Consider the following 22,679-nt stretch of genomic DNA (forward strand, 5'->3'; position numbering starts at 1 on the left):
GTGACAGAACTCTTAAATTAATGCCTCCCATTGCAATGAATTAGAATCAAGTTTATTTGTGCTTGACCCGCCCATGCTTTTTAAAAACAAAAACACATTTTTAAATCAGGGGTGTCCAAACATTTGATATATATATATATATATATATATATATATATATATATATATATATATATATATATATATATACATACACATATATATTTATATATATATATATATATATATATATATATATATATATATATATATATATATATATATATATATATATATATACATATATATATACATCTCGATATATATATATATATATATATATATACATACATATATACACACACATATATACATATATATATACATACATATATACATATATATATACTGTATATATATACATACATATATACATATATACATACATATATATATATATATACATACATATATACATATATATACATACATATATACATATATACATACATACATATATACATATATACATACATATATACATATATACATACATACATATATACATATATACATACATATATACATATATATACATACATATATACATATATGTCTTAATTAGATTATCCAAAAAATAGTGCTCGATACCGTGGTAGAGCGTAATATGTATGTGTGGGAAAAAATCACAAGACTATTTCATCTCTACAGGCCTGTTTCATGAGGGGTTTCCTCAATCCTCAGGAGAGGATTGAGGAAACCCCTCATGAAACAGGCCTGTAGAGATGAAATAGTCTTGTGATTTTTTCCCACACATACATACATATATACATATATACATACATACATATATACATATATACATACATATATACATATATACATACATACATATATACATACATACATATATATATATATATATATATATATATATATATATATATATATATATATATATATATATATATATATATATATATATATATATATATATATATATATATATATATATACATATATATACAGTGTACAAGGTTCACTGTGACACTGAGGTACCACTGTACAACAAATCAAAAATGTATTTGCGGACTGAAAAATATTGATTTTGTCACGCTAGTATCAACATTCTACTGATACCACTACTGTCGATATTTTGATGGATCAGCCCACCCCTACCATGTACTGTCAATACTGCATAGCAGTGTGTAGTAGCTTCTCTGTGTACTGTGCATAGTTGAGATAAAATATGTTTTTTTTTGTGCGTGTGTCTGCTCTTGAAATGATGTTCGCCAGTTTGTGTCTACCTCCGGCGTGCAATGTTTACTCCTTCTTTCCTCAGCCGTGTTTATTTTGTGCTGGTATGCAAGCTGAGGAGTAAACGCGGCATGCACTCCCCAGACACAAGGAAAACATTGGCCTTTGTTGCATGAAGACAACTACAGAGTAGTTCATAGGAGTGAGAATTTGCAGGAGAAATGTGTGCTTTTGGTGAAAAGGTGTTGAAATACATGTGTGTACAGCTCCACTAATGGACATTGGAGTGTTACTTTCGAAGGCAAAGTTAAAGTATTGCTAGAAACATAATTTTATATGGGACTTTATTGTATTATATGTATAGTACATGTTCCAAAAAGAAAAACAGCATAAAACACCACCAGAATTAGAGATATTACAAGTCAAAGTGATGAAGCTTAGTGTTACGCTCATGACTTGGTGTAACTAAACATTACCCTATAAGATGAAGGCAATTGCATTTTATTGATATTTAAAATGTATTCAATGTTTATAAATGAATATTTAAATATACTAAATGTAAAAAAGGGAATAAATATTCAAAATAAGATCATTAAATGAAATCAAGTTTGGTTACGCCATCATGAGCGCAACACAAAGTTGTAAACGTTTCAACTACAATCCTAAATAAGATGTCAAAAGCAAACTGAAATCAAATACACACAGCTTAAAGATTGATCAATACTAGAGATGTCCGATAATGGCTTTTTGCCGATATCCGATATTACGATATTGTCCAACTCTTTCATTACCGATACTGATATCAACCGATACGATATATACAGTCGTGGAATTAACACATTATTATGCCTAATTTGGACAACCAGGTAGGGTGAAGATAAGGTCCTTTTTTAAAAAATTAATAAAATAAAATAAGATAAATAAATTAAAAACATTTTCTTGAATACAAAAGAAAGTAAAACAATATAAAAACAGTTACATAGAAACTAGTAATTAATGAAAATTAGTCAAATTAACTGATAAAGGTTAGTACTATTAGTGGACCAGCAGCATGCACAATCATGTGTGCTTACGGACTGTATCCCTTGCAGACTGTATTGATATATATTGATATATAATGTAGGAAGCAGAATATTAATAACAGAAGGAAACAACCCTTTTGTGTGAATGAGTGTGAATGGGGGAGGGAGGTTTTTTGGGTTGGTGCTCTAATTGTAAGTGTATCTTGTGTTTTTTATGTTGATTTAATAAAAAATAAAAACATTTTTAAAAAAAGATACCGATAATAAAAAAAACGATAGCGATATTTTCCAATATTACATTTTAAAGCATTTATCGGACATCTCTAATCAATATCTATTTAAATTTAGTAATACATAAATATGATGATTTATCAAAATATAAAAGAAATATACCTGAACAGAACGCTCATGAAGGTTACACCAAAAAAGTAACGTTATGAATCGCGTTTTTCCAAGTTTTTGGGGCATTTTTATGCTATTTCCAAGCATCTCCTTTTTTATTATCGTTGATTTTAAATGGTCAAACTAATGCATATTATATATGCGTGCCCTAGTAAACAAAAAAAAAGTCATATTTATTTTGTTTGTTACATTTTGAAGTACATTTGTGCAGGCGGGTGCGAATGTACCCATTACCGCCTCTTACCATGCCGTTGTGTCCTTGGGCAGGACACTTCACCCTTGCCCCCCGGTGAATGAATGTTGAATGAATGACAGGCGGTGGTCGGAGGGGCCGTAGGCGCAAATTGGCAGCCACGCTTCCGTCAGTCTACCCCAGGGCAGCTGTGGCTACGAAAGTGGCTTACCACCACCAGGTGTGAATGAATGATGGGTTTTTAACATGTAAAGCGACTTTGGGTACTTAGAAAAGCGCTATATAAATCCCAGGTATTATTATAATTATTATTATTATTACCAGAGCTGTACACATGTGGGAAAATACTCTACTGTCTTCTTTTCCTCTACAAAAAATGGGGTTTTGAACGTGTGGCGTGCAGCACGTGGGCGGAAGGCAGACAGTGAGCAACCTGAGGAAGAGCGTCTTTTTAATGAAATTAGGCACAAACGAGGTCTGAAAAAGATGCGGGACATGAGGGGAGACGGGATGCTCTCATCATCGGGTGCACCTGCTGCATGTTAGCGTATGTACAAATATGTTTTCCACAGTGGAAGATCCCGCCGTGCCTGGAAAACAACCAAGACGGGGAGGGGGGAGTCATTTGGAACATGATGCAGACATGTTGCATCATTTATTCATCATGATTCCTGCAGATGGCAGACAGAGAACATATTCAAGGCTGTGAACTCCATCTCCTTTAGAGCCGCACATGCTAAAGGGAACCACCAGGAGGGATTGTTCGCTTCACCTTCTTGCCAGATCTTTTTGGAGCGTTGCACTGTTGGACACGACTCCAATAGTCTTTAGTGTTACTCCAATCCCCTTCAATTAGGGAGCCCACCTTCAACAAGTGTTCCACTGTAGTCACGATGCCACATACAGTCCTGGTCAAAAGTTTACATAGACTTGTAAAGAACATAATAATAATAATAATAGATTTTATTTGTAAAAAGCACTTTATATTGAGTAAACAATCTCAAAGTGCTACAGTGTATTAAAAAATTAAAATAAAGAAAAAGATAATAAATTATCTAGAACAGCCAAATAGCTATAACTAGTATGCATATATGTAAAAAAAAAAAGGCTTTTAAAAAAAAAAGGGCTTTTAAGCCTTTTTTTAAAAGTATCCACAGTCTGTGGTGCCCTCAGGTGGTCAGGGAGACAGGTCTGGACTACAGGCAGGCCAGTCTGGTACCCGCACCCTTTTACTATGAAGCCACGTTGATGTAACACGTGGCTTGGCATTGTCTTGCTGAAATAAGCAGGGGCGTCCATGGTAACGTTGCTTGGATGGCAACATATGTTGCTCCAAAACCTGTATGCACCTTTCAGCATTAATGGCGCCTTCACAGATGTGTAAGTTACCCATGTCTTGGGCACTAATACACCCCCATACCATCACAGATGCTGGCTTTTCAACTTTGCGCCTAGAATAATTCGGATGGTTCTTTTCTTCTTCGGTCCGGAGGACATGACGTCCACAGTTTCCAAAAACAATTTGAAATGTGGACTCGTCAGACCACAGAACACTTTTACACTTTGCATCAGTCCATATTAGATGAGCTTGGGCCCAGCGAAGCCGGCGGCGTTTCTGGGTGTTGTTGATAAATGGCTTTCGCTTTGCATTGTAGAGTTTTAACTTGCACTTACAGATGTAGCGACCACCTGTAGTTACTGACAGTGGTTTTCTGAAGTGTTCCTGAGCCCATGTGGTGATATCCTTTACACACTGATGTCGCTTTTTGATGCAGTACCGCCTGAGGGATCGAAGGTCCGTAATATCATCGCTTACGTGCAGTGATTTCTCCAGATTCTCTGAACCTTCTGATATTACGGACCGTAGATGGTGAAATCCCTAAATTCCTTGCAATAGCTGGTTGAGAAATGTTGTTCTTTTAAACTGTTCAACAATTTGCTCACGCATTTGTTGACAAAGTGGTGACCCTCGCCCCATCCTTGTTTGTGAATGACTGCTGTGGAAGCTGCTTTTTATACCCAATCATGGCACCCACCTGTTCCCAATTTGCCTGTTCACTTGTGGGATGTTCCAAATAAGTGTTTGATGAGCATTCCTCAACTTTCTCAGTCTTTTTTGCCACTTGTGCCAGCTTTTTAAAAAAAATCAAATTCCAAATGAGCTAATATCTGCAAAAAATAACAAAGTTTACCAGTTGGAACGTTAAGTATCTTGTCTTTGCAGTCTATTCAGTTGAATATAAGTTGAAAAGGATTTGCATATCATTATATTCTGTTTTAATTTACCATTTACACAATGTGCCAACTTCACTGGTTTTGGGTTTTGTAGTTTTCGTGGGAAACTGGTAGGGTTGCCAGCTAAAAAACCTGAAGTTTTTGGTGTTTTGTCTGATTAATTATGAAGAAAAAGCAGAGACAGAAAGTGCACACTTTGCAGCATTTTCATTTTAATAACGTGTACACGAAGAGCTTTCCGACACAACCCTCCCTGCCTCCACTTGCACCTTGATGACCATACGTTGTCCCCTGCCTTGGGGACTTGCTGGGCGGGGGACTGTGGATGTGAGGTCCGGGCTTGTTTTGGGCTCCTCAGGTGGCAGCTGCTGCTGGTGAACGTCTGCGTGCAAGTAAGGACGTGGATTGGTGGGTTGCTTATTTTTAGAAATCTGAGCAAAAGAGAAGTTTGGGTTCAGTGGGACACACAACACCATTTATTTCACCAGCATGCTTCAGACATTCTATATGTTTGATTGATTGATTGAGACTTTATTAGTAGATTGCACAGTACAGTACATATTCCGTACAATTGACCACTAAATGGTAACACCCGAATACGTTTTTCAACTTGTTTAAGTCGGGGTCCACATAATCAATTCATGGTAATGAATATGTCCAACAAGAACATCACTAAGTATCGCATACACATGTTTTGTATTCTTGGTAGTTAGTAGTAGTGATGTGCGATACCACTGATTTTCTTTCCGATCCGATACGGAATAAAATTCACACTGGTATCGGCGATACTGATGTATCAGCGAGGCATGATGATACCTTGTGCAAACATACCTAATATGTAAAAAAGTTGTGTATTTCAAATAATACAATATCTCATATTATAAAGAATTCAAAACAGAGTTATTAGGAATTGGGGGTTAAATCACCAAAATGATTCCCGAGCGCGGCCACCGCTGCTGCTCACTGCTCCTGCTCACTGCTCCTGCTCGCTGCTCCCCTCACCTCCCAGGGGGTGGAACAAGGAGATGGGTCAAATGCAAAGGCTAATTTCACCACACCTAGTGCGTGTGTGACTATCAGTGGTATTTTAACTTTACTTTTAACTTTTCTTTATTTTAAATTCTGAAGTATATTGAGGCAGTGGCATAAAATAGCCTATAGTCCGAGGACAAAGCTACGAACAATGGGAGACCGGGCTTCCTGCTCCGCCGCTCCCAGTCTGTGGAACGCTCTCCCTGACCACCTGAGGGCACCACAGACTGTGGATGCTTTTAAAAAAGGCTTAAAAACCCTTCTTTTTTTTTAAAAAAAAAGAGGCTTTTTTTTAGATATATGCATACTAATTTTAGCTATTTGGCTGTTCTATTTTTCTTTTTTTTTATATATATATTTTTTTACATCTTTAAAAATATTTTTTTTTTAATACACTGTAGCACTTTGAGGTTGTTTACTCAATGTAAAGTGCTTTTTACAAATAAAATATATTATTATTATAATATATTATAATATATAATAACAATATAGTCAACCTTGAGCCACGCAAGAAAAAAATTAATAATTTAACAATATTCATTTAACAGTTCAATAAATATACATGGGGCTTGGTGGTGACGACATCTACGATCCCTTCTCAAGGTTTCTTCTTTTTCCCCATCTGGGTTTTTAATTTTTAATTTTTTGTTCTTGTTGTTTTTTCTTGCCCCAATGTGTGTTTGGATCAGAGTTTGTGAAGCCCTTTGAAGCACTCGTGATTCAGGGCTATATAAATACAATTTGATTCGATTTGATTTGATAAGTCAAGCTAATAAAAGAGAAAAAACAAGACAAAAGCCTATAAAGTACACGAAAATGGTGTTTCAAACCATGGAAAAAAAGGAAATGAGTAAATAAAAAATAAATACATGATATAGATCTACTGTTAGAATAAAAACAAAATCACTGGTCCATAAACGTAAAAAATACTGAACATGTAAATAACACTCAACAAAATCATACAACATTGACAGTTTCACAAGTTTAGATACTTGTTTACACTGTGTTCCTGTTTAATAATGCTGGTGTCATAATGCTGGTGTCATAATGCTGGTGTAGTAATGCTGGTGTAATAATGCTGGTGTAAAAATGCTGGTGTAATAATGCTGGTTTAATAATGCTGGTTTAATAATGCTGGTGTAATAATGCTGGTGTAATAATGCTGGTGTAATAATGCTGGTGTAATAATGCTGGTGTAATAATGCTGGTGTAATAATGCTGGTGTAATAATGCTGGTGTAATAATGATGGTGTAATAATGCTAGTGTCATAATGCTGGTGTAATAATGCTAGTGTAATAATGCTGGTGTAATAATGCTGGTGTAATAATGCTAGTGTCATAATGCTGGTGTAATAATTCTGGTGTAATAATGCTGGTGTAATAATGCTAGTGTAATAATGCTGGTGTAATAATGCTGGTGTAATAATGATGGTGTAATAATGCTGGTGTCATAATGCTGGTGTAATAATGCTGGTTTAATAATGCTGGTTTAATAATGCTGGTTTAATAATGCTGGTGTAATAATGCTGGTGTAATAATGCTGGTTTAATAATGCTGGTGTAATAATGCTGGTGTAATAATGCTAGTGTAATAATGCTGGTTTAATAATGCTAGTGTAATAATGATGGTGTAATAATGCTAGTGTCATAATGCTGGTGTAATAATGCTGGTGTAATAATGCTAGTGTAATAATGCTGGTGTAATAATGCTAGTGTAATAATACTAGTGTAATAATGCTAGTGTAATAATACTAGTGTAATAATGCTGGTGTAATAATGCTGGTGTAATAATGCTGGTGTAATAATGCTAGTGTAATAATGCTGGTGTAATAATGCTAGTGTAATAATACTAGTGTAATAATGCTAGTGTAATAACACTAGTGTAATAATGCTGGTGTAATAATGCTACTGTAATAATGCTGGTGTAAAAATGCTGGTGTAATAATGCTAGTGTCATAATGCTAGTGTAATAATGCTAGTGTAATAATACTAGTGTAATAATGCTAGTGTAATAACACTAGTGTAATAATGCTAGTGTCATAATGCTAGTGTAATAATGCTGGTGTAAAAATGCTGGTGTAATAATGCTAGTGTCATAATGCTGGTGTAAAAATGCTGGTGTAATAATGCTAGTGTCATAATGCTAGTGTAATAATGCTAGTGTAATAATGCTGGTGTAATAATGCTAGTGTCATAATGCTAGTGTAATAATGCTAGTGTAATAATGCTGGTGTAATAACGTGTATCAGTCTTTTGTTCCAGCGGATATGGTTTGATTACCAGCCACTACATACAATGTAAACATCAAACTAAATCATAATGCAATCTTGAAAAAACAAAGTCAAGTTATTAATTTCATTCTGTTAATTTTGTACAAAAAAGTTCATTATTGAAAAATTTATTTTTTTATTTTCCCTTATTTTATTATCCCTTCGAAGCACGCCTCCTGTACGCAAGCCAGTTGTCCCGGGTTTCTGGATGAGGTCACAAGTAAATGTGCAAGCAATGGTTAGTTTGGATTATGTCAACAACCGCTTATGTCAACAATGTGACTCAGCAAGTACGAGTGTCGTCCACATAAACTGGTCCCACTGGTTTTTTTTTTGCATGTTTTCCCTAATCCTAAAAATAGCATATCTGTCCCTCTATTTCCTTGTTCTATTCATTCCAAAGGTCAGCAAACAAAGCCGGTGGTTTGATTCTCACCTGAGTGACGCATGAGCTCGTTCATCCTGCAAAGACAAGAAGCGTAAAAAAGTTGCATCATCCTTTCCAGTAAATAAAACATGGCTGAATGAGAGCTTCCCCGCCTGGTCGGGCTGCATATACCTCATCTCCTCGCCCTCCAGCAGCTTACGATACGTGACGATCTCGATATCCAACGCCAGCTTGAGGTTCATCAGTTCTTGGTGTTCGCGGATCTGACCCGCCATGTCGTGCTTGGCTCTCCTCAAGGCCTCCTCCAGCTGAGCGATGTCGCCGCGGGCCCTCTCCAAGCTCGCGTCGCCTTCCGCGGTTGCGTCGCTGATGTCCTTCTTCAGGGACTCCTCCTGGGGCGGCAGGTGGTAGGATAGGATAGGATAGGACTTTATTGTCATTGCACAAGTACAACGAAACTATGTTTTCAGCACAAACCCGTTTAAGATTAGACAAACAAACAGTGTACAGGGTTACAGAACAGGAACGCTGATGGGTCGCCAAAGGCGGCCCGTAAAAGATAAGAAAAAGGTAAAACTCTGGGGAAGAAGATGAGTAAAAAAAAAACAATCTAGACTGGGCTCCTAAGGGGGTCTAGTCTGGAGTGGGAAAAAACCTCCATGCAATGCACACATAAACATATTACATTTAATCACGACAACTCGCAACAGAGGGGCGGGGAGTTGGGGCCCTGGAGGTCGACTGCTGCTATGAAGCGCTGCCAGCCGCCCATCACCCCGAGGGGAAACAAGCGGTGGTGAAGGCGTGGGGTGGGGGTGTGTGTATGTGCCCATTGTCTTGGGGGTGATGATGTAATGTTCATAGACTGGGGCCGTTCTGCATGCAAGCAAATGTTTGACTCCAGGTGTCGTTGAGGAGGGAGGGAGGTCAAAAGCCTCCATCGTTGAGGTGTCCTCGGTAGTGTTTTCAGAAAAGCCTGTTCCTGTTGTTCACAGCGTCAAGGCCATTCGAGGGAGTCAAATCGTAGATTAGGATGTTTGTTTTCCGGGAGCAGAAAATACAATGACTTGTCTGTTCTATTCGTCCATGCTGGCTGCTCTAATATTAAATGTTTCCTTTTCAGCAAGCTTCTCCGTGATGTGATCCATCTTGCGATTCAGTTCAGAAATCGCCACAGTCTGTGATCCCAGAGCCCGGCCCAAACCTTCCATTGCGACGAACAGCCTTTGGGCTCCTTGAGTGGCTGCTAGGGATGTCCGATAATGGCTTTTTGCCGATATCCGATATTCCGATATTGTCCAACTCTTAATTACCGATACCGATATATACACTTGTGGAATTAACACATTATTACGCCTAATTTGGACAACCAGGTATGGTGAAGACAAGGTCCTTTTAAAAAAAAAATTATAAAATAAGATAAATAAATTAAAAACATTTTCTTGAATAAAAAAGAAAGTAAAACAATATAAAAACAGTTACATAGAAACTAGTAATTAATGAAAATTAGTGAAATTAACTGTTAAAGGTTAGTACTATTAGTGGACCAGCAGCACGCACAATCATGTGTGCTTACGGACTGTATCCCTTGCAGACTGTATTGATCTATATTGATATATAAAATGTAGGAACCAGAATATTAATAACAGAAAGAAACAACCCTTTTGTGTGAATGAGTGTAAATGGGGGAGGGAGTTTTTTGGGTTGGTGCACTAATTGTAAGTGTATCTTGTGTTTTTTATGTTGATTTAATAAAAAAACAACAAAAAACAAAACAAAAACGATACCGATAATAAAAAAAACCATACCGATAATTTCCAATATTACATTTTAAAGCATTTATCAGCAGGCCGATATTATCGGACATCTCTAGTGGCTGCCATCGTCTTACGAATTTGACGATACACCAGAGCAATGCCCAGCCCAATCAGCAGGTGCCCCGCGATCACGATTCCAAATAAGTAGATGTCTTCCACGTCCTCGATGGAAAGGACTGGGAGGCACATGATTCTCCATTTATCCCAGGAATCTCTCACGTACCCCGCAACAATGGTTCCATCAGGGCAGCCACGCTCCCCCGAACCTCTTTTCCTCGTCGAAAAGATTTTGTCAATTGAGTCGAGAGTCCAGCTGATCAATTCCATGTCTGATGTTTAGATTTGGAGGACAGCGCAAAGAAAGAGGCTTCAAAGACGTTCCGACAAGACAAAAACAAAGTGTTAGAATAATTGTTTCTAAATTATCACAAAAGTTTTGTATTACATTGAGTTCCTGGCAGGGGGACGGGAGCTGTCTTTGGGGCCTACCAGGAGGAAGACTCGTAAAACTCCACTGTGACTTCAAAGCGGACAGATGGCAGGATCTGCCCAATTTCCAGACGAACTCTTTTTGAAGTATTTTACGAACCCTTTTTGAACTATTTTATGGAACTCTTTTTGAACTATTTTACGACCTCTTCTTTTGAACTGTTCGGTAACCAAAGGCAACGCTGTTTACGACCCACTTCCCTCTGGAAGCCGCTGTGGTCAGGTGTGGGGAGAAAGTCCAAAATAAAAGAAGGAGGCATGCAATCTTTTGGCAGAGCGTGCTGAGATACTGTACAAGGGTACAGTGTGTCCAGACGTGTCTCCTCAATTGAGTCCAAAATGAATTATGTCTCTGTTTAACTTCTTTGCCTCTTGTCTTGTTTAATAGACGTCATCAGTGTTTGAACCTGACACAAAGAGAGCAAGCTGGGAGAAGAAGGGAGCGGAAAAAAATGCGACCGCCCTCACCAGAGGCAAGACAGAAAGGTCCAGATGAAGGAGGTGTATGTGCGGATTACAAATGAAGCTGGGAGAAGCAAACCTTCCTCTTTAGGGCATCCAGCTCGCTGTTAAGCCTCTGGATGAAGCGCACCACGTCTGAGATCTCCCTCCTTATTTCCCTGACTTCCTGTTCACGTTGTCCGGCTTTTAGAACCATGACGTCCATCTGAGGGAGTGAGACGCGAGTTAAAGACAGAAAAAAAACATCCTTCCTGCTCCTCACCTTTTTCCGGTTCCAGTGGTCCGCCTCCTCCCTGGTGCGGGCGGCCATGTTGGCGTACTGACTCTTGACGCCGTCTACAATCTCGTCCATGTCCAACAACCGCTTGCTGTTCTCTCGTAAAATCACCGTCTCGTTCTGGATGTGAGATTCCAGCTCTTTAATCTCCTGCAAACGGTGTTCGCGGGAATTAAAAACAAAAGTCCTCATGTTTTTAGAATATTAAAGTCTCGCCTAAGGATACCTCGTCATGGCCGACCCTCAGGAACTCCAACTGGCCAATCAGATCCTCCAAATCCAGAGCCAGATGGACAGCTTCCAAGTGTCCTTCATCTGCATCCTTTTATCATATAGTCTTTATTAGAGGTACTGGCTTCCATGCAGATATCCTGATACTGTCCAGCACTTCACTTCTTCTCTCAGGCATGTTTTTATTGCCTGTCCTTTAGACCAGTGGTCCCCAACCACCGGTCCGGGGACCGGTACCTGTGACGCATTTGCTACCGGGCCGCACAGCAACATTAATTGTGTGAATGCTCCAAAGCATTCACACAATTAATATGGTTTTCTACACCAAAATGTATCTATTTTTTTTATTCAACTTCTTCTTCTTCTTCTTCCTCTACCTTCCACTTTTTTCATCCGATTCAAACCATTCCAATCGCGGGCTTTCCCTTGACAAATTCCCCAAATTCCCAGATTTCCCAGAATTCCAGGTTTTCTGGGACATTTTTCCCATTCAAAATGAATTGGCCATTTTTCAAACTTCCACCATTTCCACATTTTTCAACCGATTCAAACCATTCCATCTTCAACATATTTCACTCATCCTGGACATCGTAACTATATTTTTTTCAAGTTAAAAAAAATTCCAAGAATTCCCAGATTTCCCTTTTTCGACCCTTTTTTCTGGAGACTACTCCTTATTCATTATACAATGCCAGTTTTACTCAACTCTTTTTTTTATCACTTCTATCTATCACACATTTTTTCTTTTCACTTTTACTCTTTTAATTACGAATAATGATTTATCGACTTATTTTTTCTTTTCTATGTTATATATTGATATTTTAAGATATTTTTTGTAATACTGAAGAATATCTACGAATGTCAGCAACAGCTGAGACGTGGACAAGTAAGTGGGTAGAGGGTGAAATAAGCTCTGCTTCTTCCGACTCCTTTTTTAAGACATGTTGAATTGCACGTATGGAAACATGCTTTGTTGCGCATGTTGTAAGTAAAACTCACCTTTTTGGTGATAATGAAGTCGTTCTCCAGGTCTGCTTTCTTCAGCAACTCCTCCTCATACCTGAGCCAAACCAGGAGTGAAAGATGAGTCAGTAAAGGTTTAAGACAGAGGTGTCAAAGTCGTTTTCACTGAGGGCCACACTTGCCAACCCTCCCGAATTTCAGTGCCCCTCCCGAAAATCTCCCGGGGCAACCATTCTCCCAAATTTCTCCCGATTTCTACCCGGACAACAATATTGGGGGCGAGCCTTAAAGGCACTGCCTTTAACGTCCTGTACAACCTGTCGTCACGTCCGCTTTTCCTCCATACAAACAGCGTGCCGGCCCAGTCACATAATATATGCGGCTTTTACACACACATAAGTGAATGCAAGGCATACTTGATCAACAGCCACACATGCCACACTGAGGGTGACGTGTAAAAAACTTTAACACTGTTACAAATACGCGCCACACTGTGAACCCACACCAAATAAGAATGACAAACACATTTCGGGAGAACATCCGCAGCGTAACACAACAAAACAAATACCCAGAACCCCTTGCAGCGCTAACTCTTCCAGGACGCTACAATATACACCCCCTGCTACCACCAACCCCCCCCCCCCATCTCCCGAATTCGGAGGTCTCAAGGTTGGCACGTATGCTGAGGCCCACATCGCCCCAGAGGGCCGCTTCTAACTATTATTACACAATTTTTTATGCATTTTCTTGGTAGATTTCTTTTTAACTAAAATGTATAAAAAAATATGGTAAGTTGCAATAATTTCACCCCAAAATTTAGTGTATATTACTGTAAATGAAAAAACAGTACTGCTGTTTTTATGGTAAAAAAAAAAAAAAGGCAGCTCAGTTGCCAGATTTTTTACTGTAAAAGTTACATTTGTTTTTTTACAGTACATAAAAAAAACCTCGCAATTTTCCAGTAAAATTTTGGCACCTGAGCTGCAAGTTTGTTTGTTTTTACCGCAAAAAAACAACTGTAGATGTTTCGGTGTATTACTGTAAATGCCGAAACGACACCACAGTTTATTACAGTAAAAAAAAAAGTACTGTTTTTTTTTCATTTAGAGAAAAAGGCTTTAAAAAAAAAAACACAGCAAATTTCACAATTTTACCATGAAATCTATTGCTACTTTTACATTGCACAATTTGATGGATCACCTGCTTTGAAATCATTATTATTAGTATTTATTTCTATTTTAAAAAAATTTAAATGTTTGATAATATATTTTTGCATAATTAGACTATATTTAACTTAACATAATTTGCGATTACATGGAGTACTTTTTTTTTTTCTCCCAAAATAGAAAAAAATAATACATTTAGTAAGAAAAGTTACAGTACTTTGTTGATACATATTATTTCCAGGCTTTCGAGGGCGAAATAAAATGAAGCGGCCTTGAGTTTGACACCTGTGGTTTAAGACAAAGGTCAAAGATGACATGCTGACCTCTCCTTGGTGTTCTCCGACACGTCCTGGTTGCGATGCAGCTCATCCTCAAGCTTGGCTCGGTCATTGAGGAGCTTGTCAATCTGCTGCTTTAGCTCCTCCTCCAACTGCTTGACCACGCCCTCAACCCCGCCCTGATAGGCCTCTTGTTCCCTGAGGATCTTCAGCTTGGCGTCCAACTTTCTGTTCTCATCTTCCTGGTGTTTCACCTAAGACACGAGGGTGCTCACTGATGAATTTCGCTTTGAAATGCATAAACATACCTGTGCCTTATATAACCTGTGCCTTATATAAAGGTGTGGGTCGAGTGGAGGTATTGAAAAAAATTAATAAATAATTGCACCATTTTTTTTACCCAAATCAAAATGCATGTAAATTAGTGTTGTCAAATGATTAAAAAAATCTGACTAATCGTACTTTTGAATTAAAATCAAGAATTATTTGAGATAAATTCATTTAAATTAACTTTAAACATTAATCCCACTTCTTAATTGTAATTAATCACAGTAAATTACTCACTTGCATAATTTACATTATCTTTAAAAGGTCCCAATAGTTTCACACAAATGCAATTGTGTTGTATTGTACTGTATATATGTATATACAGTATGTATATACACATGTAGGTACATCATGGTATGTATGTATATACATTCATCCATCCATTTTCTACCGCTTGTCCCTTTTGGGGTCGCTGGAGCCTATCTCACATAAAAAAATGTTGTTGTTTTTTAACTTGGACATAAATATCCACTTTAGGATCATGTAATGGAGCACTTAATGGAATATTTAAAAACTATATATCTTAATTATAATCATTTTTGATATACCACTATATGTATATTATTCATTCTATTTAATTATAATTATATAAATCTAATGTTTATTAATTATTATCAATTAATATAATACATCTCCCGTACTTTAGTGACATTGTTGAAGTTAGGAATGTAAAATGAGGTGACAAAAAAGATTACAAATAACAGTTCTGCACAGCAAACTACAACCACAATATGGAAAGAAGCATATTGTTCAATTTTTCATTGTCTAATATTGTTAAATTATGTGAGTTTATAAATATCAGGGGTTATTTCACAATGTATCATGTTATGGTGTTAAATTAAGTAATTGGGTTTGCTACTCCTTTTCAGACAAGAAGAAATGTGTAAATGTAAACAATAAACCAAAAATGTTTTAATTGAGATTGTTATTACTGACCTTTTCTAAAAGTTTATTCATTCATTTGATAGGGAAAAAATAATACAGGTAATGGAAAAACAGACCCCTCAAATTATATTTAAATTTCTTTAGATCTAAGTAAAACATGAGGTCCTTAAGCCAATATCACTGACCTTTTCAATGAGCCTCACAAACTTGTCATTGAGTCCCACCATGTCGTCCCTCTCCCTGGACTTCCCTGCCGAGTCCACTTTGTTGGTCGGGTAGCTCTTGGCCGGCGTGGCGCTGCCGGGAGTGTACGACTGGCTGCTGTAATCTCTGCCTTTGGACATTCTGAGGCGTGACGTAAGGATGCAGAAAGACTTGGGAGGCTGCACAAGTGAGCAGTGAAGATACCTCCAGTGCTCACCTGGATTTTAAAGCGGGGGAGGACCGCCTGGCGCCTCCCTACGTCTCTGCTTGTTTCCAATCTGAAGAGAAAAAGCAAAAGAGGGGACTAGAAAAACCAGAGTTTCAACCGTGAGGTTGGTCCATGAGCCAATAGTATAAGTGGGGGTGGTCAAAGAGGGTATAAAACTCACCTGGATTCATCCTACCTCCAAATTGAGTGTTGAGTCTCATAGTGCACTTGTTCCTTTATAATGCCTTTTAACACCGCTGCAAGCATGTTCGGAGGTGCCGGTGGAAGAGGCTCCAGGGTGTCGGTCTCTAGCCTGGAGGGTTTGCGTAACGTGCTGCGTAAAGACAACAATGTCGAGCAGGACTCCAGTGTGGCACTGTCTGCCGGTCCGTCCGCCGGTCAAGCCACAGGTTTGTCCGCTCCCATGGACGACAAACAGACCCTGCGAGGCCTGAACGACCGTCTGTCCGGATACCTGGGCAGGGTGAAGCAGCTGGAGAAGGAGAACCAGCAGTTGAAGGATGAGATTGATGAGATTTTGGTCAAAAGGAAAACACCAGAAGGTCGTGACTGGGATGAGGTGGAGAAGCCGCTGATCGAGCTCAAGAATGAGGTTGTCCTCTCTCCCGCTTTCTCTCTCTAAATATACTTGATCATAATGAGCACATTCCTTCAGATCAAAGTCATCACCATGGATAACGCCAAGCTGCTGCTCCAGATTGACAACACCAAGCTGGCCAATGTTGACTTTATGAACAAGTTAGTTCACAATAACCTCCTGGGAAGCATTTCTAAAGAACCAAAGAGCTGCGGTTCTCAGAAAGACAGTAGTGAGAGCATGTTTGTGTTTTGCCGTGTGTGTCTGCTAGGCTGAGTGACGAGACAAAGGTCCGCAAGGCCATTGAAAACGATCTGGAGGAGCTGAAGAAGAACATTGAGGACACCAAGCAGAACAACAAGCAGACGCAGAAGGAAATTGACCTGGTGAAAGATGAGCTGGCCATTCTTGAGGAGGACCACAAAAATGTGAGACAGAAACCCCACAAAGAAAGTAAATTGAGTTTATAATTTGAGTGTGTGTAGGCCGTAGATCACCTGCGTGAAAGGATCAAGACCTCTGAGGTGAACGTAGAGATTGAAACTCCGAACTCCAATTTGCCTGAGATTGTCTACAATATCCGCATGCAGTACGACAAACTAGCCGTGAAGAACCTGAAGGAGACGGAGGACTGGTACCAGAGGAAGGTATAGATAACATCCGGACTCTTCTTCCTTCGTTCTTTTGGTTGACCTCACCGTGTTCCTCATCTGTAGTTTGAGAACATCAAGGTTGAGGAGGTACAGAACACTGAAGAGCTGGAGTCAAGCAAGACGGAGCTCAAAGATTTGCTCAGGCAGAAAAAATATCTGGAGATCAAGGCTCAGGGTGGGCAGAGCACGGTGAGACTTTCCAAAGACGCGTTTATAAACAGTCATCGTATTCTCAGGGCATTCAATCATCCCCAACTGGACTAAATCTGACTAATAGGCTTAGCTTGGGATCAGATCTGACCAATCTAAATCTAAGAGCATGAACTGGTAAATCCTGCTTGGATGACAGGTGAAATGTCTTCTAAGACAAACTCACAAACAGTCCAGTTGACATCGATTGAATGCCCTGAGAATTCCAAAGACATGTTTACAAGAGCAAATAAAAGCAGCAGCATTCCTTCAATGCCGTCATTAGAACCTCACACCTGGAAGAGTTCCAAAAAATGACACTTGTAAACAAGCACTGGGCCGTCTCCACAGATCCACAATCTGGAGGACAACCTGAGGTTCACCAAGATGGAGAACAGTCAACGGCTGGCCCCTCAGAACCAGATCATCCTGGATTTGGAGAAGCAGCTGAAGAAGGTGAGGGCGCACTTGGAGAACCAGATGGAGATGAACAAGGACCTGCTGTGTGTGAAGATGCAGCTGGAGGCTGAAATCAACAACTACCAACTGCTGATGTCCGGTGAAGGGGACAGGTGAGAACTAAGTATGAGGTCAGAAAGATCCTGGACTAGAACAGAGGTGTCCAAACTTTGTACGGGTGGCCACATACTAAAAAAAATCCAAGAATTAAAATTATTTTTAGGTAAGACCATGTAGATATCCTAAGAACTAGTCCACTGCAGTGAAAAAGTGTCTTCTGCATTACAAGAGTCATTTTTGTTTTCTAAATTTGTAACTCTGACAATAGAAGTAAACCAAAACCAAATGTGCACTGCAGAGTAAGTCAGGGCCCAGAGAATATGTTTAGGAAAAACAATAGAATAAAAACAATCTTCAGGCCGCACTTTGGACGCCCCTGTACTTGATTCATGGACGTGTTCGCATCACACTAACAAGCTACGTTTTTAGCATGTTTGTCTATCCTCTTCTTCCCTGACAGTTTGGAGTTTGCAATAGAAGATGCTCTGACGGACGGTAAGTCCTGCATGCGGCTGATGAAACAAATCAAGAATAAGGAATTAAATGTTTGAAATTTGCGGGACTAAAAAAATAATTGAGCCCAGTAAGACTGAATGGTTTCTCAAAAACAAAGAGCACACCTTGTAACTGCATGCTATGACTGCAATGCCTCACACAACCCATAGGCCAATCCAAATCAAGAGAATAGTCGGGTCTGAAAGGTCAAGCAGAAGTATGAATATTGTGTTTGTTTCCTTCCTAAGACTGGCAGAAGCCTAATGAAGAAGCACCCGGAGGTCAGGAAGAAGCCGAGATGCAAAAAAAGGCTTCAGCTGAAAAATCTACCTTTTTGAAAGACCCTCAAGTTCCAGCAGAAACCGTGACCGAACACCCCCAAAAACCTGTTAGAAAGAAAAGTCCCAAAACTAAGAAAAGCTCATCTTCTTCCTCTTCTTCATCCTCATCCTCATCCTCCTCCTCTGACTCTGAAGAGGAAAAAGCCAAGAATGAAGAGGAAAAAGCTTGAACAGTTTTCTCTTGCGATTGTTTGAATAAAGAACGAGGAATGGTATAAAATCCTTGTCTTGTCATTCATCTTTATGATCAAGGCAGTGGTTCTCAGCTGGTGGGTCGCAAACTTTTGTCACAGAGAAAAATGCAAGTAGTGCTTTTATTCTGAAGGGGATTTTTAAGCAGTTTACTGTCATTGAATTTGCCAACCCTGTATTTTTTTGCACCTTATAAAAATGTTATGCTTATTATATATCTCAGTTGTATATTTGATTGTTATTGTTGGAGGTGCATGAATGCAAAAAAACATACTTGGGAATTTCAATGTAAATAGCATCAAATTTACACATTTGTTTAAATGCATTTTGTTTATACTGAGTGTCATAGAGAAACTATTTATTATCTTATGTGGCTTATAGCTCACATGCTTTATTTATAGAAGTTCAGTTTTACAGTTCTTCAAAGTAAAGACTCTAAAAGTTTTTATTGACAACTGTTATCCGTCTGCTGAGTCAGCGGAGACATTTAAAGACCCTTTTTATTTACCCTCAGGGGACAAAGGCTGAGTCCTGTAAATACAGTTTTGTAGTTACTCTATTATACATTAATTCTCCTAAGTTGTTTTTTTATTGCGACAATAACCCAAAGCCAAACAGGATATAAAAGTTCATTTTCTGAGGAGCATAAAAACATTTTGGGTAAATTTTTTTAATACTCATCGATCAACTTCAGCCCAAAACAAAAATACCAAACCTGTAATGTTTTTGTTTTTACAACTCTTAGTTTTCAGTTTGTATATAAATTTGCATATACATGAGTTATTTCACTAATTGAAACCTGTGGTATTTTGATCAAAAAGCATTTTAAAGGGCCGAAAAAAGTTTGATATTTTTATCTCGGACTAAAGTTTATTGAAAAATATGAGCAAAAAAAATAAATACAATTTTTTTTACTCCATAAAAAGTTTTCCCGCACTTCAAAAACATGCCTTTTGTTCTTCTGTTTGGCTCTGAAAGATATTAAAATTGAATGTCATGTTCCTTTAACTTTCTTTGTGTTCGATATTAGGATTTTTTTTATCAAGATAATTTGAGTTGAAAATTTACCACAATTTGGATCGCTGCTTGTCTTGAAATTATGTTGGTCCCAAAGCCAAACAAGTCGAGTGCCACTTTGCTAAAGCGGCAGTTTCACCTTTCTATTCCCCCTCGAGCTACTTCTTGAAAACTGTTCCCACAAGGTTGGGAGCATGGAATTGTCCAAAATGTTTTGGTATCCTGGAGCATTCAAAGTTCCTTTCACTGGAACCAAGGGGCCAAGCCCAACTCCTAAAAAACAACCCCACACCATAATTCCTCCTCCACCAAATTTCATACTCGGCACAATGCAGTCCGAAATGTAGCGTTCTCCTGGCAACCTCCAAACCCAGACTCGTCTATCAGATTGCCAGATGGAAAAGCGTGATTCGTCACTCCAGAGAACGCGTCTCCTTTGCTCTGGAGTCCAGTGGCGACGTGCTTTACACCACTGCATCCCACGTTTTGCATTGGACTTGGTGATGTATGGCTTAGATTCAGCTGATCGGCCATGGAAACCCATTCCATGAAGCTCTCTGCGTACTGTACGTGGGCTAATTGGAAGGTCTGTAGCAACTGACTGTGCAGAGAGTTGGCAACCTCTTTGCAATATGCGCTTCAGCATCCGCTGACCCCTCTCTGTCAGTTTACGTGGCCTACCACTTGGTGGCTGAGTTGCTGTTGTTCCCAAACTCTTCCATTTTCTTATAATAAAGCCGACAGTTGGCTTTGGAATATTTAGGAGCGAGGAAATTTCACGACTGGATTTGTTGCACAGGTGGCATCCTATGACAGTTCCACGCTGGAAATCACTGAGCTCCTGAGAGCGGCCAATTCTTTCACAAATGTTTGTAGAAACAGTCTCCATGCCTAAGTGCTTGATTTTATACACCTGTGGCCGGGCCAAGTGGTTAGGACACCTGATTCTGATCATTTGGATGGGTGGCCTAATAATTTTGGCAATATAGTGTAGTTGTATTCTTGAAATGCATAGGTGGCTGGTAATCATTACATTACCAGTATTTCTATTTGCCGTCTGTTTAATTGTATTCCTAGAATGTACCACAGGCATATATGGATTTTGTATACACCTCCTGTATGGAAAAATAAATGTGGGTATTACATACATCCTTTGGTATGAGTGTTTTATTTTTTTTCCAAATGACAATGACATGACAGACAGAGAAGGGTCTGAAACCAACACATGAATATTGTGTGGTGAGGGTCAAGTAAGAGTACCAAATGGAGTAAAAGATATTGTATCAAAAATGTTTTTGTTTTTTTCATATATATATTTATATAGGACTAATAATTCTCTTTAACTATGCAAAGCGAGGAATGCCCTGTTTTCTTAAATCTTGAGCCTTGGCTTTTTCTACCAATTGTATTATTCATGAAAAAGAAAAAAAAAAAAAAAAAAAGAGACAGGACAATTTTGGGTGGGCTGTGTGGGGCATTTTAGAGGCTTCCTTGAGGCCTGTCCAACGAGGCGCTGAGCCGCAGAGTGGTGCGTTCGGGTGTGGCCACGGTGGCTTCAGAGCGCTCTCCGAGCTCGGCCTCAGCGGGAGAAGGTCTTCCCACTGACAGAGCATAGAGAGGAAGAACGAACAATGTAGTTAGTCACGCCATGCAAGCATTTATCTGTTGATTACTTGGGAGTTCTTCCTAAATGAGTCAAGTGGGGCTCCAGTCTTGTCGGAGTTACACATTAACTGCAGAACAAAGATGCTCTGTCCTCGGGGTGCGGTTACATTTTGAGTACATAAATTATGCATTTGCAGAAGTCTGGAGGCTTTCCCCTGTAAAAATACTTCCCCTTTATGAGCAAACACACTTGTGAAATACACAAGATGAGCAGAAATGCATGCAGGTGCATCGCAATTAAATTAGAATATCCCACAGAAGTTCAATTCAGACCACTTTGAATTGAAAGAATCAGGAATGCATACATTATATATGACAGGCCAACAATGGAGCTGACAGTATAATACTACAGTTATATCGTGATAAAGCCTGTTGTTGTGTCCCGCAAATTTGGCAGCAGCAAGCGAAAAAACGTGTCTTTACCGCAATGTAGTTCTCTTGCTAGCGGCTAATGTCCCTCCACAGTGCAAAGCTGCTTCTCAGTCAGCGATCAAAATAATAAATAAACTAAGTTTCTTACAAGTACTATCACTGGAGGTTGTGGAATAGCTAAATATGCTACACTAAAGACCCTAGGAGGATACAATAAGCCATGCTAATCGCAAGCTAGAGCTCTTGAATGTAAACAGAGATGGCAGTATAGTATCAGTACATGTAAATACCACAGTGGTTAAATATTTTTCATTATCAAAAAATAATGTTTTTTTTTTTTTTATTGTTTACAAACTTAGTAAATATGTTCCTGGACACAGCAGGACTTTTAAAGGCAAAAAATCTACGGATTTACAGTAAATCCGATCCAATAGTAGTAAATACTTGTAAATATTATTTTAATATTGTTACACTCATTTAATATTGTTACACTGCTATCATGTATTTTCTGATTAAAATTGTTATCAAAAATGTAATGATTCAATGATGATTGG

General features: G+C 38.7%; 3 protein-coding genes across 4 annotated transcripts in view; 1 reads left to right on the forward strand and 2 right to left on the reverse strand.

Moving 5' to 3' along the window:
* Positions 1-5,312: 5,312 nt before the first annotated feature.
* On the reverse strand, positions 5,313-17,596 carry LOC133644863 (intermediate filament protein ON3-like). 2 transcript variants are annotated; one of them, XM_062039702.1, is made up of 10 exons: positions 16,094-17,596; positions 15,858-15,969; positions 14,506-14,714; positions 13,053-13,113; positions 12,049-12,144; positions 11,808-11,972; positions 11,625-11,750; positions 8,949-9,169; positions 8,826-8,851; positions 5,313-5,519 (listed from the first exon to the last, which is right to left on the reverse strand). In XM_062039702.1, the coding sequence occupies exons 2-10, from the start codon at positions 15,897-15,899 to the stop codon at positions 5,512-5,514; spliced, it is 954 nt and encodes a 317-aa protein (XP_061895686.1). In that variant the 5' UTR covers positions 15,900-15,969; positions 16,094-17,596; the 3' UTR covers positions 5,313-5,511. The 2 variants fall into 2 exon arrangements, with proteins under 2 accessions (XP_061895686.1, XP_061895626.1); XM_062039642.1 differs by having other exon boundaries at positions 15,858-16,017.
* Positions 15,983-19,049, forward strand: LOC133649785 (keratin, type I cytoskeletal 18-like). The gene is made up of 8 exons (XM_062046474.1): positions 15,983-16,697; positions 16,761-16,843; positions 16,954-17,110; positions 17,168-17,329; positions 17,399-17,524; positions 17,876-18,096; positions 18,504-18,538; positions 18,787-19,049. Exons 1-8 carry the CDS (start codon positions 16,326-16,328, stop codon positions 19,047-19,049), a joined length of 1,419 nt encoding a protein of 472 aa, XP_061902458.1. The 5' UTR covers positions 15,983-16,325.
* A 2,178-nt stretch (positions 19,050-21,227) lies between these two features.
* The window catches only part of arpc2 (actin related protein 2/3 complex, subunit 2), a 23,134-nt gene continuing 21,682 nt past the window's right edge, over positions 21,228-22,679 (reverse strand). The window contains exon 10 of the mRNA XM_062039791.1: positions 21,228-21,689. Within this exon, the coding sequence (XP_061895775.1) occupies positions 21,668-21,689 (22 nt within the window). The 3' untranslated portion in view covers positions 21,228-21,667. The remainder of the gene's footprint in view (positions 21,690-22,679) is intronic.

Source organism: Entelurus aequoreus, linkage group LG01 (genome assembly GCF_033978785.1).
Source record: "Entelurus aequoreus isolate RoL-2023_Sb linkage group LG01, RoL_Eaeq_v1.1, whole genome shotgun sequence".
Taxonomy (NCBI): Eukaryota; Metazoa; Chordata; class Actinopteri; order Syngnathiformes; family Syngnathidae; genus Entelurus; species Entelurus aequoreus.

Coding starts and splice junctions, on each gene's coding strand:
- LOC133649785 (XM_062046474.1), top strand. CDS start 16,326: ATGCCTTTTAACACCGCTGCAAGCATGTTCGGAGGTGCCGGTGGAAGA. Junction 16,698..16,760: donor TGATCGAGCTCAAGAATGAG/GTTGTCCTCTCT, acceptor ACATTCCTTCAG/ATCAAAGTCATCACCATGGA. Junction 18,539..18,786: donor AGAAGATGCTCTGACGGACG/GTAAGTCCTGCA, acceptor TTCCTTCCTAAG/ACTGGCAGAAGCCTAATGAA.
- LOC133644863 (XM_062039642.1), bottom strand. CDS start 16,016: ATGTCCAAAGGCAGAGATTACAGCAGCCAGTCGTACACTCCCGGCAGC. Junction 13,114..14,505: donor TCGGAGAACACCAAGGAGAG/GTCAGCATGTCA, acceptor GGTTTGGCTCAG/GTATGAGGAGGAGTTGCTGA. Junction 9,170..11,624: donor TGGATGCCCTAAAGAGGAAG/GTTTGCTTCTCC, acceptor CTGCCGCCCCAG/GAGGAGTCCCTGAAGAAGGA.